The 17,554-nt window shown below is 33.6% G+C and overlaps 1 protein-coding gene across 4 annotated transcripts in view; it reads right to left on the minus strand.

Moving 5' to 3' along the window:
• CCDC91 (coiled-coil domain containing 91) overlaps positions 1 to 17,554 on the minus strand; it is a 396,521-nt gene that overhangs the window by 302,864 nt on the left and 76,103 nt on the right. For all 4 annotated transcript variants that reach the window (XM_061205329.1, XM_061205328.1, XM_061205330.1 and 1 more), the window contains exons 2-3: positions 3,385 to 3,427; positions 1,257 to 1,335 (exon numbers count right to left, since the gene is read on the minus strand). In XM_061205329.1, the coding sequence (XP_061061312.1) occupies positions 1,257 to 1,335; positions 3,385 to 3,414 (109 nt within the window). In that variant the 5' untranslated portion in view covers positions 3,415 to 3,427. The remainder of the gene's footprint in view (positions 1 to 1,256; positions 1,336 to 3,384; positions 3,428 to 17,554) is intronic.

The following is a 17,554-nucleotide window of genomic DNA, read 5'->3' on the forward strand; positions in this document are numbered from 1 at the left end:
CCAGGCACTATGTTCAGCATTTAAGACGTAACAATAGGAAAAACAGACATAGTACCTTACAAAACTTACAGTCTAACACGAAAGCCAGAAAATAGGTGCACATAGATGTGAGAAGGTTCTCTGGGAAGGCTTTCCAGAAAAAGAAACATTAAAGTAAGAAACGACACATAAAACAAACACGAGTTTATATGATAAGGGAGTGGAAGAGAGTGGCAGTGGGAAGCAAGGTGAGCAATTCTTGGCAAAGGAAACAACACATACAAAGCCTTCAAACAAAAATGAGCATCCTAATGGTGCCATCCTCTTTCCCACATCTACACCTTTATTCCAAGCATTTTTCTCCCTTCAGAATCTTTCCCCATTCCAATCTCTGCCTATTGAAATTATATGCATCCTTCAAAGCCTAGATCAATGATATATACGCAGCTTCAAGGACAGTACTTGACTCATACCAGGCATGAAGTAACATTTGCCAAACGAATGGATGACGAAATCATCATTCTTCCCAAATCACAAATCTGCTTCATATTACAAATATGTATGCGCCTGCCCTTGAAGTAAAGGACATGTCCCCACAGTGTCTCATGCATAATAAGTGTTGGAAAAATATTTGTAGAATGAATAACTCTAATAATCTAAGATGAGGCAGAGCTGTTGAAGAATGATATTTTCATCTTCGACTCCTGACTATACAATGATTTGGCAGAACAAAAAGAAAATGCAAAGTATTATTTAGACAGAATTATATTAATACTGAACATTAGGTTTTCCATAAAATACCTCGCAATAATGGAATTTATTTTTGTATTTAATTTCCTGGATGGCTTAATTCTTAATACTTTTGAATGATTTTCCTGTAGAAAAACTTCTAAATTTAAATACTGTTGGGGATGACAAATCATTTTTATAATATTTTTAGAATATTAAGAAGAAGGAGTCTTTAATTAATGAAATGGACACTCAAAAAATTAGTTGGCACCTCACCTTCCTAAAACAAAGACAAATTTGGAAATGTCAATTGTACTTTAATTTTATTTAATGTTCATGATATCATTCCTGGAATCATGCCTCAAGCCACCATTGCAGAATTTGTTACGCAATCCATAATTTGTTATGGAAAAAAACTATGTTAAATTTGGGTCATTCCATTTTTCAGATCAAAGAAGGCAAAGTGCAAAGGTAGGAAAGGGGCTTTCAAAAGAAAGGCAAAAATGTTGAATAAGAAAAAAATATTCCTGGTTACTCTATAGTAGTACCTGTAGGAAAAGCAGCCCAAGGAATGGCAGGAGATGTAGTTTGGGTTTCACCATTTCCACCATCAAAAATCTCTGCAGCCTATAAAACAAAGGTAAAATTATTTTAGAAAATCTGAAAAGTATAAATGCTATTTAAGCAATCAAGCCTCCCAATTCTGCAAATGTAATTCTCTGTAATACCCCACACATTTTCAAATTTCCTCTGAATACTCAATTGCTTTTCAGTCTTCAGTGCTACCACCCCCCACTACTAGTCACTACCCCCAGTGTTTGTGCTCTATATCTTTGAGTAAAACTCTTCCTTCCTTTCTCAAGTATATCTCCTGCCAATGAAATTTAATTTCATATATCCTTAATCACATTTTCATTTGTGAACTTTAAGTATTCTAAACTAACTACCACAGCATTTACCTATGTAAATAAGAAAAATACACCATTTTTCTTCAAAAGTCTAGAGACTAAATCTTTTTCATTAATTATCACAAGACCAAAAAGAGATCAATCTAAAGAAATAGGGTTCATCCATATCCTTGAATAATCTACCAGCTGCACTTACTAGCATTCAACATTTAGAGAATTCCTAAAGTTGGCATTTAAATTAAAGCCTCCTATTAAACAGTTTTAAAACTATGAGGCAGTCAATTACTGAATGTTGAGTTTGTGGGTAAGAGTGCAGAGTTTTCTCTCTCTTAAGTGTTCAGGTCACAGCAAAATTATCATTGAAAAAAAGAGCCAGAATTTCTATTTGGATTCTGCATTGAGTTGTCAGCCAAGGAGAAGTCAATTGGGGCAATTTGCCACAGGAGCTAAGTGACGTAGAATACAGTAACTACTCTCCACAAACTATGACAAATAAACGTGGTTTATATGCCCAAGGATAGAGACCTTCCATATTTCTATAACAGGATGCAGAAAGAAAGAACCCTAACAACCATAATTAAATTGCAATGGCTGGTTAACTTTGTACCTATATAATATTAAAAGGAATAGATCCACTGAGTATACATTGAAGTATAACTGTTACTCTAAGGAACACTATCTACTCTTTTTTCTCTGATATAATAAATCAAGTAACATAATAAGATTCAGTAACATAAATAAGATTCAGTCACCCAACAAAACCCAAAATACTAAAGCAAATACAGGAAATATACAAATGTGCTAAACAAAACACAGTGTTAGATGAAATGAAGAAAACAGGTAAGTTCATATTCTAAATATCTCCATATTAACAGCTATTAAAGATCAACAGAAGAGAAAATGATCCTAACCTAGACGCACACTATTCTTTCATGACATTCAGAGCACTGGATATATACTTAATATCTCATTTCTCCTATTAACGTCATTAATTACAGTCCCTATCTCTAACAATCTCCTTTTCACCAAGTTCCAAACCAGGTAAAGGTCTTTCTTAGAAAAAAAAAAAAGCAAAAATCACAGAGCTCACTTGATGGTAGTTCCAGGACTTGAGCTCAGGCATCCTGACTCCTAATCCAGAGATTTTCCTGCAAGACTATACTGGCTCCATAAAAATAACTGGGTTACAAAATATTTCAATAAAATGAACACACACTGAAAAGGATTAAGGAAAAGACAGTGCTTCTTCAGCTAACAATTTCCTTACAAAGCATCCAACTAAAAGCTAAGAGAATAATCCAACAGCGCAAACATACTAATTAGCTCTATAAGCCACCAAAAGGCCGTGTACTTAATATACTAAATCAACTCATTACAGGTGTAAGCATGAAAATATGTGACAGATCTTCAATACTCATCCCTCATCTCACAAGTATTTCCTAATAGACATGTATCCCAGCAAAATCATCTGCAGACAATTTCTCAAACCTCTTCTTTACTGCTTCCACTAGTAGTACTTAACTACCTCAATTTAAACCATTCCTATGGTCATGATCAAGTGTTCAATAACAATAAATCAGTTTTAACTTTCAGAGGGAATATATTTTAATTTTTCTTGATTTCATTTTTTTATTCCAGAATTATATTCAAAATGATCAAGAAAGGATCATGAACACCAATGATAAATAATACATTTAGTATACTCTATTATAATCCCACAAAGTTAAAACAATTACATAAGCAAAATAAGGTAAATAACAGCACATACCTCAAAACCACCAAAATCATCATCATCCATTCTTTAAGTGCACCTGAAAAACAGAAGACATTGAAACAAGCCCACACACACAGTCATTTATGTCAAAACACTTCTCTCACTTAAAGGTATATATACATTTTGATTTGTTTTTTTTTTATTTATAAATTAAAACTATTTCATTTGGGTTAAAAAATGTATTTTAACTATATGCATATGTATTTTTAACACAAAGACTGAGGTTTTTTGGCAAAATTAGCCATTCTGGCAAAATTAACAATTTCTGTGACTTTTTCAGCAACCATGTATTTTGCCATTTTATGTTGAGACGCCAGGAGTGGAAAAATATTCTTTTACATTTTAATTTGCTTTTCCCAAATTGGCACTAGGGCTCAATTCAATAATGCTTCCTGCTTTTTGCATCTATTCCTCAGTTGTCTGGCAACATCAGCACAAACTCCAGTTAAGAACAGGACTGTGGTGAATTTTTGGAAATCTGTCCCACACCACAAAGGTTCTTCCCTCGGTTTCATGGCCGAGGTTGATTTAGATTTTCAAAATTGATCAGCATTTTTGAGCTGTGGCCACAACTTCTGGAGCATTTTGATATGTGTATTTTTAGCTGAAACTGCTTTGCACTTTTGGAAAAATGTGGAGCAAGTTACTAGGCTGATCAAGATAAATCAAGTCATGTATTCATGGAGACCAGGAAAGAGAAAAACACAAGCGAATATCCAGAATACCTCTCTTCTTTACCCTTAAAGTATGTAAGAGAGACAAGATGTGGGATAATACATGCTTTATTTTGTCCTAATGCACATCATAAAAATAAAAGGATAAAACTATGAGTGCCTGGGCTTTAAAAAAAAAAGAGAAAGAAAGAATAAGAAGGAGACGCTTTTATCTAACAAACATTGAAAGAACTAAAAAACCTGGAAAGGTAAAATGAGTAATAGGTGATATACAGTAAAACAAAAAATAAATTCACAATAAATTGTGAAGTGATACTCTGTTCAATAACTGGTTTCCTTTTCTATCGTTCAAAAGTGAACATATTCAAATATTAATTATAGTGTGCTTGACCCAGTAATACTAAATGGACTTGATTACAGAAAAACAATCTTCTCCAACTTCTAAAAAAAAAAAAACAGCTAAGCAAATTAAATCATATGCTAAGCTCTAATTCTAAAGGTATTTTCTAAGGCATTTTGCTTTGAGTTATAAAGCAGTAGTTATCTACAGCCATGCTTTGCCTTGTCACTAAAATTAATACTAATGCCTTCAAAAATAAAACTCAAAGATAGTCAAAGAAAAATAAACAGTAAAAAACAATCTCAAGGATTGCTTTGTTTTAATAGGCAAAGAAAATTTATTTTCACAGAAACTCAGTAGGTAATGACACTAAAAGGAATATGTAGACAGAAACACATTATAAAAAGGAACTACATTAAATTAATCAGAATATGACAGTATTGTCACCATTACCCACAATTTAACAATCTGTTGAAAAATTTTTAAAAGATGTACTTCTCTAAAAATCAAAGCTAAGCAACTCATCCACATACACTTAAAAAATATAAACCAGACTTTCAGAAACTTTTGATGGTGGTTAGTTTGAAATGGAATTCACATTAATTCTGTGTTGCAAGCGAATAGAGATCTGTATGTGATTACATTTTTCATGAAGAAATTATGAAAGAAGAGTGATATGGATACTGAGAATTAACCAAGTCAAACTATAAACACCAAGTTTGTGTGTTCCACATGTGTCCCACGAATCTCAGGAGACAATTAAAAGATATTTTTAGCATCTACAAACACTGTACCCAAATAACATGGTTTCAAAATAATGGAATTTTTAGAGTAATGCTTCTATGTGTTTTCGTAAGTCATATCCCAATAAGTTATTTGTAAGGTGCCAGAAAATTTGAAAACAAAAACAAATACCCATGCCTAACAATCATTTCAGCTTGTTTGCCTGTGGTAATGAACCAAATACCATCACTTTCCTAAGTACTGATTTAGCTCTACAAAAGAACGTATTAGTGACCATGGATGCTTTCCATACCCCAGCAACTATTACATATTAAAATGCAGATTAGTCTTCCTGTACTTTATTTTCAAAGAAATATTAATATATTTTAAAAGACAAATGTGTCCTGAGTTTCTTAAAATACAGTACTAGAGAAATAAACATTATTATTTTAAAGCAATAGCCTTTCTCTGAATAATTTAGTTTCAAATTCTGAAATAGTTTCTGTTTCCTTCTGAACATTTTAAAGAGCAGGAGGAAGCAAAATTAACAACACTTATTTGTAAAAATCAATTTTACAAAATACAAAAACTAAAAATTAGTTTTTAAAAGGAAATATTGCAAATGTGGGCTTCTTTATGGATTTAGCTAGTCCAATACATTGAGCACACTGTTTTATCTACCGTGCATTTGTAAACCTTTTAGAAGATTTCTAGCATTTAACATTATCCCATTAAACTGCAAATATAATATAGCAATGCCAAATATATCTGTCATCTAAGTTATAGAATCACGAGCCTGGCCAAAAAATTGACAGATCATGCAGTTCGTTCTTTTGTGTCATGGCAGGGGGCGAGATGTATACTTTGTTATGTTGAAAGATTTCATAATATCTAGGGTTAACAATTCTCAGGCTTCTTTACATCTGAATTTAATCTTTTCTGTTGCGCTATTATATTAATTCCCTCCTTAACTATCCTCAGTATTCAATATATTGCTGATATTTCACAAGAAAAACATATACACAACACTTAATGTAACATTTTTATTAAGCAACTCTATAGAAGAGATCACTCAAGGTCCTCAAGGAGTTACGGCCTGGTGTGGAGGGGAGGGCAGTGTGCAAGAAAAGCATGCAAATATAACATGAAATATAAAAGGGTCTTAACCAAAGAAGAAAAAAATCCAAGGGGGGGAGAAAAAGATTTTCAGAAGGTGAAATGTCTAGTTGGAGCACCATGAAATGCTTCAGGTAAAAGGAGACATTTGAAATTTATTTCAAGAGACTTAGCAGAGAATTTTAAATGGCACATTAAGAACACCCATCTTATTCAAGTCTTTTCCCAAAATCTTTTCCTAAAAGATAGCAAGCAAAGATTTGGTTGTTCGCTTTCACATAAACACAGGGTCAAAGAGTAGGTAAAATGAAAAAACAGCAAAAAAAAAAAAAAAAAAAAAAACTGAAAGCAAATACAAGGAAGATGAACCTTACACTACCAGTGGGGAAAATGAGAATCAATCACGTTTACATCACAGAAACCACAAAAGGCTCAAGAATGGTCAGCACCGAAAGTTGGGTAAAGATGAGACTCAAAATAAGAGTCACAGTCAGATATATTCCAAGATCCCCTCCCAGAATCTGCACAACTGGGCAATTTACAATTCCTCATCACAGAAGAAAACTGAAGGTTTATTCCTTGGACAGGGTAAAACCAAGAATCTCTGGATTGGAAGACCAGAGACAGGTGACTAAGTCAAAGTTGTATTAAATTATGAGATGCATTCCTCAGTCTTCTTTCACCACTCGGCAACCAAACTGCCACTTGCCAGGCTTCAACCTCTGAACAGCAAATTAGAAGATTCTTCTCTGGTGAATCTAATCAACCCATGAAAAAGAACCTCATCAGAAGTTCCACAAAGAAACAGCTCACTCAGGTAACACTACTTTGACAAACCCTACCCACGCACACAGAATTTCCAATTTGCTCCTTATTTCAATAAGAGACAAAGTAAGTATAATGGTTAAAAGAAGGGACTATGGAGTCAGGCTGCCTGGATTCAAATCCTAGCTCTGCCACTTACCTACTGTGTTACATTGTGCAAGTTATTTAACATCTTATGACTCAGTTTCCTCATCTGTCAGATAGGAATAATAACAATGGTAACCAATTCCTAAAGTCATTATGAGGATTAAATAAGTTAAAATAGATGAAGCACTTAGAACAATGTCTGACACACTTTAATCATTATGTAAGTGTATGCTACTTTATTATTAGTATCTCACTCTTACATATGAGCAGACTGCCAAGGACAATCAAAGATATGAAGAAAGTATCTAATATGAAAAATAGAGACCAAAAAAATGGAATAAACAAAGACTACATAGGACAGAAATTTTTCTAAAAAATAAAAACTGTAACTAATACCTTCAGAGAGTTGAGAACAGAAGACAGGCCATTCATGAAATAAGAACAAGAAGCTTTAATTTTTTTTGGGGGGGGGGAGGGTGTAAAACAAGACCAAGGTCTTGAAAATAAAAGTGATTAAAGAATTGAAAAACTTCAGGTTGGGTAATATAGCTGAGAAAATCTCCTTTAAAAAGAAGAGTATAAAAGAAAAAGAAATGGGAAATCAGAGTAAAAATATAAGAAAATTACAAGATCCAGTCTAGAATATGTAATATTTAATTATTAGGAATTCTAGAAAGACAGAACAGAGAAAACAAAAGATAAGAAATCATCAACAAAATAATAATAAAAGAAATTTTCTAAAACTAAAGTATACAATTTGCAGATTTAATGGTTCCTCATGTATCTAAGAAAATAGAAGTAAAAACCCACACTAAGTCACAGTAGAGAAAAAGAGAAGATCCTACAAGCTTCTAAAGAGATAAAATAGGTTTTATACAAAGGATAAAGAATATATGTAATGGCATTAGACTTAACAAGAGTATCACTGGAAGGCAAAAAACACTGAAGCAATGCTTCTAAAATTGTGAGGGAAATTCTACAGCACAGAACTTTATAATCAGCCAAACCAACAAATAATCAAGTTGAGGGAGGCATAAGGCATATTCACACCAGCAAAGTCTCAAAAAAAATTCCCAAACACTCTATGGAGTAAACCAAAGGAATAAGACATGAGGAAGACATAGGATTAGGAAAAAGGAAATCCAACTAAAGTTAAAGGCAAAGGGAATTCTCCCAGAAAAAATGAAGTGAGTTCCCAAGACATCTATGTAACAAGAAGAGAGAGCAACCAGTCTAAATTGGAGCAGAGCAGAAAGCTCCTGGGAGATGTATTCAAGGAAATGAAATTAATAGACTGTCTCTGTTTTACCGTCATAAGAGTAATATTAAACAACTGGGGGAAAATTTAGGCTTGAATTAGTGATTAGAAAATTAACCAAAAGAAAACAGTGAGAAAATAATGTGTTGGACAGGAAAAGTAAACATTATATACTATATTTTTCAGCTGTGAATAGTATTGGCATGGTCATAATAATGTAAACAATGAATAACTAACTGCATCAAAATTATAATATAACCATATTGGGAAGGTAAGAGAAAGAAGATGAAGGATGTGGTATGAGGCAGCGGGGCTGGTAAAAGACAGTTAAAGCCTCATCTTCCATAATGGAAAGACGATGGGTATGAAATTTAAAAATCGAGAAGTAGCAATAATAAACATGTTATTTTGTGATTCACTGGTAAACACTAAAAGAATCAGCTATATATGCTGAACATCTTGCTTCTAGAAAGCAAGAAATGGAGAGGCTGGAAAAGAATAGAGGGCATTAGGAGATGGCTGTGGGTCATAACAAGCCTTTTACAAATTTAAACTGTGGTCACGCATAACTGAATTTTTTAACGACAGCATAAAAAACATCATGGCACAATGAATCAACTACCCATTATTTCCATCAAAATACTACTCTGAAAAAGAAAACTCAAGGTAAGTTCTTTTTTTCAGAACAAACTATAAAAGAAGGCTTAAATGTTTTAAATTAGCATTTAATCAGTGAATAAATGAAAATGTGTCATGTTAGTCTCCTTTATAACATGTTCCCATATTATAAGTATTTATACGAAATGTAAAAGTGTATCTTAGACACCAAAGTTGCTCAAAACAAAATGCAAAAAACACCAAACAGAGAAACAGACAATTTAGGTAACTGACTTCAGAAAAGACAATCTCCAAAGATTATCCAGATTATTCAATTAGCCCGAAGTGCCTTACTAGTTAACACTGTCCATTCAGCATTTAATTCAATCGCTATCCCATCTGGAAAACTTACTGGCTAACCAACATCCTCATAATCACAATATTTTTCCATTTGAGACTATTTCATGCCATGTTTCCTAGAAGCAACAGACAGGTGATTTTTTTTTTCAGACAGTCCGAAGCAAATATAAATTGGTAAGAGGAAACATAACAAAGGAAATACATATAAACACAGACAGACACACACATACCCTTAGTTAAGGTTAAAAATGAACAGCCGTTAAGATTGAACTAAAAGGAAGAGTCTAATCATATAAAATCAGAATTTCAAGCTTATCTGTTCAAGGAAATTATTTGTTTACCTGAATTTCCATAGCTCTTCCAAGGTAATGTAAGGACCATTTCTTAACCTTCCTTTTTACTCCCTAGGACCTTGAACTATGTAGTTCCTAGCACATATTAGGAGCTCAAAAAATATTTTTGAATCAATGCTTTTGGAATAAATGACTGAATGAAAGCAAATGAGTTACTAATAGTTCCTCCGTAACTTCCCTTTTCCTCTTATTTCTCCAAGAAAAATACATTGGAGTTTGAGCACTAAAACAGCTCTACCTTTATTAAGGCATGAGCCTGAGAGTCTATATCTTAAAAGAAATTATAGTACCACACTCCACTCTCTTATCCAATTATTATTGTGGCTAATGATAATTTTGAAACTTCCTATATGAAGCCAAATTGCAGAATTATTACCATACTATAAATAATACTGCCAATAGCAAAATATAATCACAAGTTAAAAAAATAACTGAGATGTATATTCACTACCTGAAAAATATTCTACTCATAAATGATGAGATGGGAAAACACCCCAACCAGAACTAATTCTAATAACTAAACATTTTCTTTTATGTAATTTTCATCTGTGCTATCAATTAAGTCTTTGTGTTTGCCAACCTTCATTCAGGAAATTTACATGTCCCAGCAGATGCGGGAAAAAAAGCACTTAGATTCTCCAAATGCTTAATCTACTTTCCAACCTGGTTAATTCTTCTACCTCCTCCAACTCCTTAATAGCAATCTTTCCCTCAGCTGACGGTCTTCTGATCATATCTCACTCTCAATCTTAATGCTCTACCCAAATTTTCCAGAATTAACCACCTCATTGGGGCCAGTCATATATTCCCAACCAAATAATAAATATTTTCATATGGTTATCCTACTGTCAATTCAAAATTCTCACTCTGTGCATTACACTCCTTCTATCTGGCAAAATCTCAACCCTCAATGAATCTTAAGGGGTACATACATCACCTCTTCTCCCATTTTAAAAGAGGACAAAGGCCTTCTCTGGATAGAAGGAAACAAGACTAAAGAAATACTATAGTCCCTTTCTCTACCTTCTTTACTTCTCTCTAAGAAAAAAATAAGAAGAAGAATGATGAGAGCAGGACATCCATATGTTCTCTACAGGTGAGGTTAATGTATAGAGGTCAGCATGCATGCACAGTACAACTTCTTTGGGTTCCTCACTGGGAACTTTGTGCCCATAAACAATATAATCTTCCTCTGGTCCAGCTCCCATAAGAGAAGCTCACCAGAGAAAAACTTCATTTTCTTAGCATGGAGACATGTTTTTTAGCTTACGGGTACGTTTAATTCAGGAGAGAACTTGTTTCAGCCTCAGTCCATGCCACATTTACATTAAACTTTTAAGACTAGAGCCACTTTTCTGATTCCTATGACTCTTGGTTCTACGTCTCAATAGCTTCAGAATCTGGAGTGGTTACAAGGCAAGAGATAACAGCTCCCACAAAGAACCACCAACAATATCCAACTGCCTGTGTTCTGCTGAGAAGTATCAGAGGATTCACTATAAAATGCAGGTTTCCCATCTTCAACTGGGTCCACAGTGCAGTCTACCACACCCACTTTTTCTCTAATTGAGCCTCTTTCCCTCATTCTCTGAAGCTATTTCAAAGATTTTCCGCTCTCCTCAAACTTCCAACCTGTCTATTCCTTTCAGTAATCAAAGCACATGACCAAGCCTCCTGCTAAACAGAGAAAACAAAAGGCATTCTAAGGGAAGGCCCTTAACTTTCTTCTACCAAAACTATAGTTACCAGCAGCTATACCCAACTATTCCACTTCATTCTGCTCACAAGAATAAAGGAATCCCTCCACCTACTTAGGGCTAATTCCTCATCTGTGCTCTGAGACCTGGCTCTCTCAACCATTCCCTCTCTTTATTAAATATTCAACTTTCCCCTTTTATTTGGCTCCTTCCTATTAACATTGAAACATGTTCTATGTCCTACATCTTTAAAAATGAAACAAAACAAAAACAAAAGCAAAACCATCCTCAACTACATTCTTCTCCAACCACAGCCCTCTCCTTTTCACAACTCAACATCATAGACGCTCTATTCTCACAGCCCATGCCTGCAACCAATTACCTCCTTTTCACTAAATGCAAAAAGACACTTTCAATTCCTTGTCTTATTTGAACACTAACAGCATTTGACCAGGCTTTCCTTCTCAAAACACTCTCAATCCGTGGTTTGCAAAACAACCATACTTCTTCCCTTTCTTCCTATTTCTCTGACTGCTTCTTCCCAATCCCCCTTACAGGTTCTTCTTCTACCTACCCTTTAAATGTTAGTGTTCTAAGTGCTCCAATCTAGCCCCTCTTTTTATCTCATTTCAAATAAACTCTCTATATTACCTCATTCATTCCTTCAGATTCATTTACAAACAAGTTAAGGAATCTCTAGTTCAGATCCATCTCCTGAGCTTCAGATCCATAAACCCAACAGACAATTGACTAGTTTCTCTTTCATCTAACAGGTACTTCAAATTCAATACAATCAAAACTGAACTCAAGATATCTCCCATCAACCTCAAATTAACTCCTCCTCTAGGATTCCTTCACCCAGTGACTGGTACTGCCATCTACAACACAGTTGACCAAGACAAAAACCTGGAGTCATCCTTGCGTCCTCCTTCTCTCACTCCACACATCCAGTCAGTCACCAAATCCTATGTCCTAAATACTTCTAGAATGCATGTACTCAATCACCAATACTTTCATCCTAGTTAAGGCACCTTTATCTTTCATCTGGTTTATAGTATCAGCCTTCAAAATAGTTCTCTGCTTCCAGTTTGCTCCTTTCTATTCCACCCTCCACTCCACTACCCAAGTGATTCTTCTAAAGACTCATCTATTTAAAATTTTTCAATGGCTCCTCATCATTTTTTGGATGCAGTCAAAATTCTTAACATGAACTAACGAATCTGTGTAACCTAGCTGTTCCTACCATCTTCATCTGTAGCATATCCATAAACTGCAATCATTATTATTACTGTATTATGAGATCCTCTAAATATATTATTCTATGGCTAAAATAAACTTCCTTTCTTCTTCACAAAAGACTTTCTATTCTAAATCTGTTATTTTCGGTCAATAGTATTATCATTCTTTAATCTATCCAGAATGCAGAAACTACGTGTTACCTTTTACACTTTACACTATAGCCAGGTATGTCATTCAGTCCTGTATTAGTTTCCTCGCTCCTCTTTCCTTTCTCCTCTTGTGACCATCCTTGTGATTCAAATATGTACCACTATTTCTGGAAAATTACCAGAACTTACTTTCAGTCACTTTTCTCTTCAATCCATTCATCACACTGGGTAACGCTTTCTAAAACAATTAAGTTTTAAACTCTAAAACTATCATCATATCAATCTCAACTCCAAATCTTTCAAAACAAGAATGACAAATCCATGCCTCTATGGGACACAAACTTTGGAGCCTCACCATGTAAGCAAAGCAAACATGAAGACAAAGTTGTGAATTGCATTGGCACTAATGATTAGAAGTAAAAATGTATCCTGTAAAAAAGCCTACAATTACATCACAATATTAAGGCAATATTATGAGGGTACTCTATACAACAAGCAATAGAGAAAAGTGTTAGTTAACAACACAGTAAAATCAGTGTTGACAACTTTATAAAATGCAGAAGATCACAAATGTAATTTTCTCTAATAAAGTGTTTCATATCTTTCATAGTGTTATATGCTTGTCTATTTTTTTTCTATTTATAGTGAGGTCTCATTTATCTGGACAGATATATCTGATAATCTCATCTAACTGGAACATGGTTGTTCTGATACAATAAGCATGACACTCTTAGGTAGATAACAGTGAAATAAACTCAGTGTCTCAGTGTTCAGATACTTTAACCATAGACAGCTTTATACTCTTGATTAAGAATTTGTTTACTCTTTTACTAGACATAATTAGAGGCCCCCAAGTGCCTCTCTGACCTCAACTATAACTCCCCCTGACTCACTTTGTTCTAGCTACATGTATCCTCCCTATCAATCATACTCCTGCCTCAAGGTGTCTGGGGGGTTTTTTAATTGTTTATTCTTTTTTTTTTTTTTAAATAAAATTAGGATATGAAAACCCACCACCAAGCATAAAACTGAAGATCCTAACAAGAAATTACACATAACCCCTCCTTGGACCTCTCTGGACTCACAATCCTAAATTTATTTTTCATCATTCCTTTGCTTTCAAGTTAATGAAGTTCCATTTTATCTATACTACAAAAAAAGCAGATTATTTTTATTTTAACTATTCTTAAAGAGTATCCCATGACATAAATTTAGGGGACTTAACTTTTTCACATAATATTATGTTGCTAATATCATTTTAGCTGCCATTCATTCTTTTGACTACTATAATATACCTCAGTTTATTCAGTCACTTTCCTGTCAGTAGACAGTTGGGTGGCTTACAATATTTTGTTACTGAAAACAGAACTGCTATGAACATTCTCCAACACATCTACTTTTGTATATACACAGAATTTCTCTTGGGTGTATGTCTATAAGTAAAATCACTGGGTTTTAAGGTTTGTCTATGTTTAGCTCCACAAGATAATGAAAAACTATTTTCCAAAATGGTTGCTCGAATTCTACTTGCAGAAGCAACATATAAAAGTACTGTGAATCCACAAACTTTCCAACATTTGGTTTTAAACGGTATCTCATTGTGTACTTAATTTGATTTCCCCAATCATTAACAAAGTTGAAATCTCTTCATATGATTATTAATCACATGTAGTTTCTCTTTTATCAAATACCTATTTATGTCTTTCACTATTTTTCTGTGTTGTTTGTGCTTTTTGAGTTGTATGATTTTTTATATTGATCATTGTCAGTTGTGTATATTGTAAACATCTAGTTTATAACCTGTCTTTCACTTTCTTTAAGGCAGCTTTTGATGAACAAAAATTCTTAATGCTAATTGAATCTATTATTACAATAACTAATCAGTTTATAGTTTTATCTTTTAAATCCTTTCCTACCCTTAGGTTTAAAAAGATATACACACCTGTATTTTCTACAAATAAAATTAAAATTTTATATTTAAGTACTTAACCCATCTTCAGTTTAATTTTTGTATATGGTAGAACCACAGATCCAATTTCTTTCTTTCTTTTTTTTGCCAACAGATAATTTTTCCGATTACATTCAATGAATAGTAACTTCTTTCCTAACTAATCTGATATGCCATCTTTATCACATACCAAAATTCCATAAATATGTGGATCTGTTTCTGGCTATTGAATTATTTCAGTAGAAATGAAATCTATGATATTGAACCAACCTGTCCGTAAACATGTTATATAACTAAGATACACCATGGTTAATCTTTTTTTAATGCCTATTAATAAAGTCTTATCATTTTCCCTAAAGAAGTCTTGCATATATCTCCTGTTAGATTTATTCTTAGATACTGATATTCTATGATACATTAATGTCTTCTTTTATATTTTCTAGTTGTCTGTTGCTGTTGTACAATACGATTAAACTCTGTATATTTATCTTATATCCAGTCATCTTTGCTAAACTCATATCTAATAATTTATCTACATTTTTTGATTTTATATGTAAATGATCATATTATCTCCAGATAACAACAGTTTTATTTCTTTCCAATTCTTATTCTCTAATTTCTTTTTCTTATCTTAAAGCACTGGTTATGTCCTCCAATAAAATGCTACGTAGAAGAGGTAATGTGGTGATTATACTTTTCAAAGACAGTATCAAAAATACCTCCTAACTCACATATTCTCCTAAGAATGAAACAATGATATTCCTTCCAGTGAGCTGTAAGGTCTCTGTCTTCTCCCTTTGAACCTATGTATATCGTTATGACTTCCACAGCCAACACAGCACAGCAGAATTAACATGTGTGACTTCCTCAGTTAGGTAATAAAAATGCAACTTCTGTCTTGTGTCCTTGTATTGTTCAACTTGTAACCTAGCTACCATGTTATGAGAAAAGCCAAGCCAGCCCACTTGAAGAGACGACACGGAGAAGCCACGTGCAAATTTTCCAACTGATTGCCTGAGTTCCCAGCCAGCAACTGGAATCAAACCACCAGATATATGAAGATACTTCCAGATGATTCCAGGCTCTAGCTATCAAGCCACTTCCAGTGTTTAAGTCATTCCACTGAGGCGTTAGAAAGGGTGGAGCAGTAACAAACCTTCCTATTCTGCAGTGTCCCAGTTCCTGACCCTCAGAATCCATAAATATAATAAAATAGTTGTTTTATGCCCTTAAGTTTGGGATTTGTTATGTAGCAATAAAAACAGTAGATTGGATTATAACATCCATGCCTATACCATTCCTGTTTTTAAAGGGAATGTTTTTAATATTTCTCCATTTAAAAAGATGTTTGCTGATGACTGTTGGTTTTTTTTTTTAATAGTCCCAACAGGTTAAAGAATCTCCCTCTTTTCCTAATTTATTAAGCATCCTAACCATGAACTTACACTGATAATTAAATGTTTTTTTTCTACCTACTGACATTACCATATGATTTTTCTCTTTTAATCTATTAATGTCATCATTTACATTTACAGATCATGCAACAGTAAACCATCCTTGCATACCTGAAAAAAACCCAACTTTGTGATAGCATTTTTCTTCTTTTACAATGTTGGTTTCAATCTGCTAATATTTTGTTTGAGATTTCTACAGCTACATTCATGAGTGAAATACATCTGTAATTTTCATTTCTTGTCATGCCTTCATCTGGTTTAGATATCAGGGTTACGTAGGGCTTTCAGAACTAGGTGGGGCAACATCCTCTTTTTCTATTAATTAAAAAGAGATTGCATCAGATTGGAATAACCTATTTCTTAAAATTTTGGTAGAAACTTGCTTAGCAAATCATCTGGACTTGTTGCTTTCTTTGTGGTAAGATTCAATTTCTTATAATTATAGGATGATTCAGACTTTTAATTTCTCCCTCATTTTTTTGTAAGTAATATTTTTCTAGAAATGTGTCTATTTCTTCTAAGTTTTTAAAAAACAGTTGGCATAAAGTTGTTAACAGTATCATCATGGTTGCTTTTTTTTATTACGGTAAAATAAATACAACATAAAATTAACTATCTTAACCATGTTTAAGTGTACAGTTCAGCAGTATTAAGTAGATTCATATTATTGTGAAATCACCATCATCCATCTTTTCATCTTGCAAAACTAAAACTCTGTACCCATTAAACAATAACTCTCCATTCTCATCTCCCTAGTCCTTGACAACCATCACTCTATTTTCTGTCTACATGATTTTGACTACTCTAAGTGCCTCACATAAGCGGAATAATACAGTAATTGTCTTTTTGTGACTGGCTTATTTCACAGAGCATAATGTCCTCAACGCTCTTCCACGCTGTAGCATATATCAGAATTCCCTTCCTTTTTAAGACGGAATAATATTCCCTTATAAGTAAGTACCACATTTTGCTTATCCATTCATCTGTCAGTGGACACTTGGGTTGTTTCCATGTCTTAGCTATTGTGAAGAATACTGCTATAAACATGGGTGTATGAGTATCTTTTCAAGACCTTGCTTTTAATTATTTTGAATATATACCCTGAAGTGGAATTGTTAGAGTATGTGGTAATTCTACTTTTAATTTCCGGAGGAACTGCCATACTGTTTTCCACAACAGCTGTATCATTTTGCATTCCCACCAACAGTGTTCAAGGGTTCCAATTTCTCTACATCTTCATCAACACTTATTATTTTCTGGGGTTTTTTTTTAATAGTAGCCATCCTAATGGGTGTGAGGTGGTGTCTCATTACAACTGATTTTGCATTTCCCTAATGATTAATG

The sequence above is a fragment of the Eubalaena glacialis genome, chromosome 11 (genome assembly GCF_028564815.1).
Source record: "Eubalaena glacialis isolate mEubGla1 chromosome 11, mEubGla1.1.hap2.+ XY, whole genome shotgun sequence".
NCBI lineage: Eukaryota > Metazoa > Chordata > Mammalia > Artiodactyla > Balaenidae > Eubalaena > Eubalaena glacialis.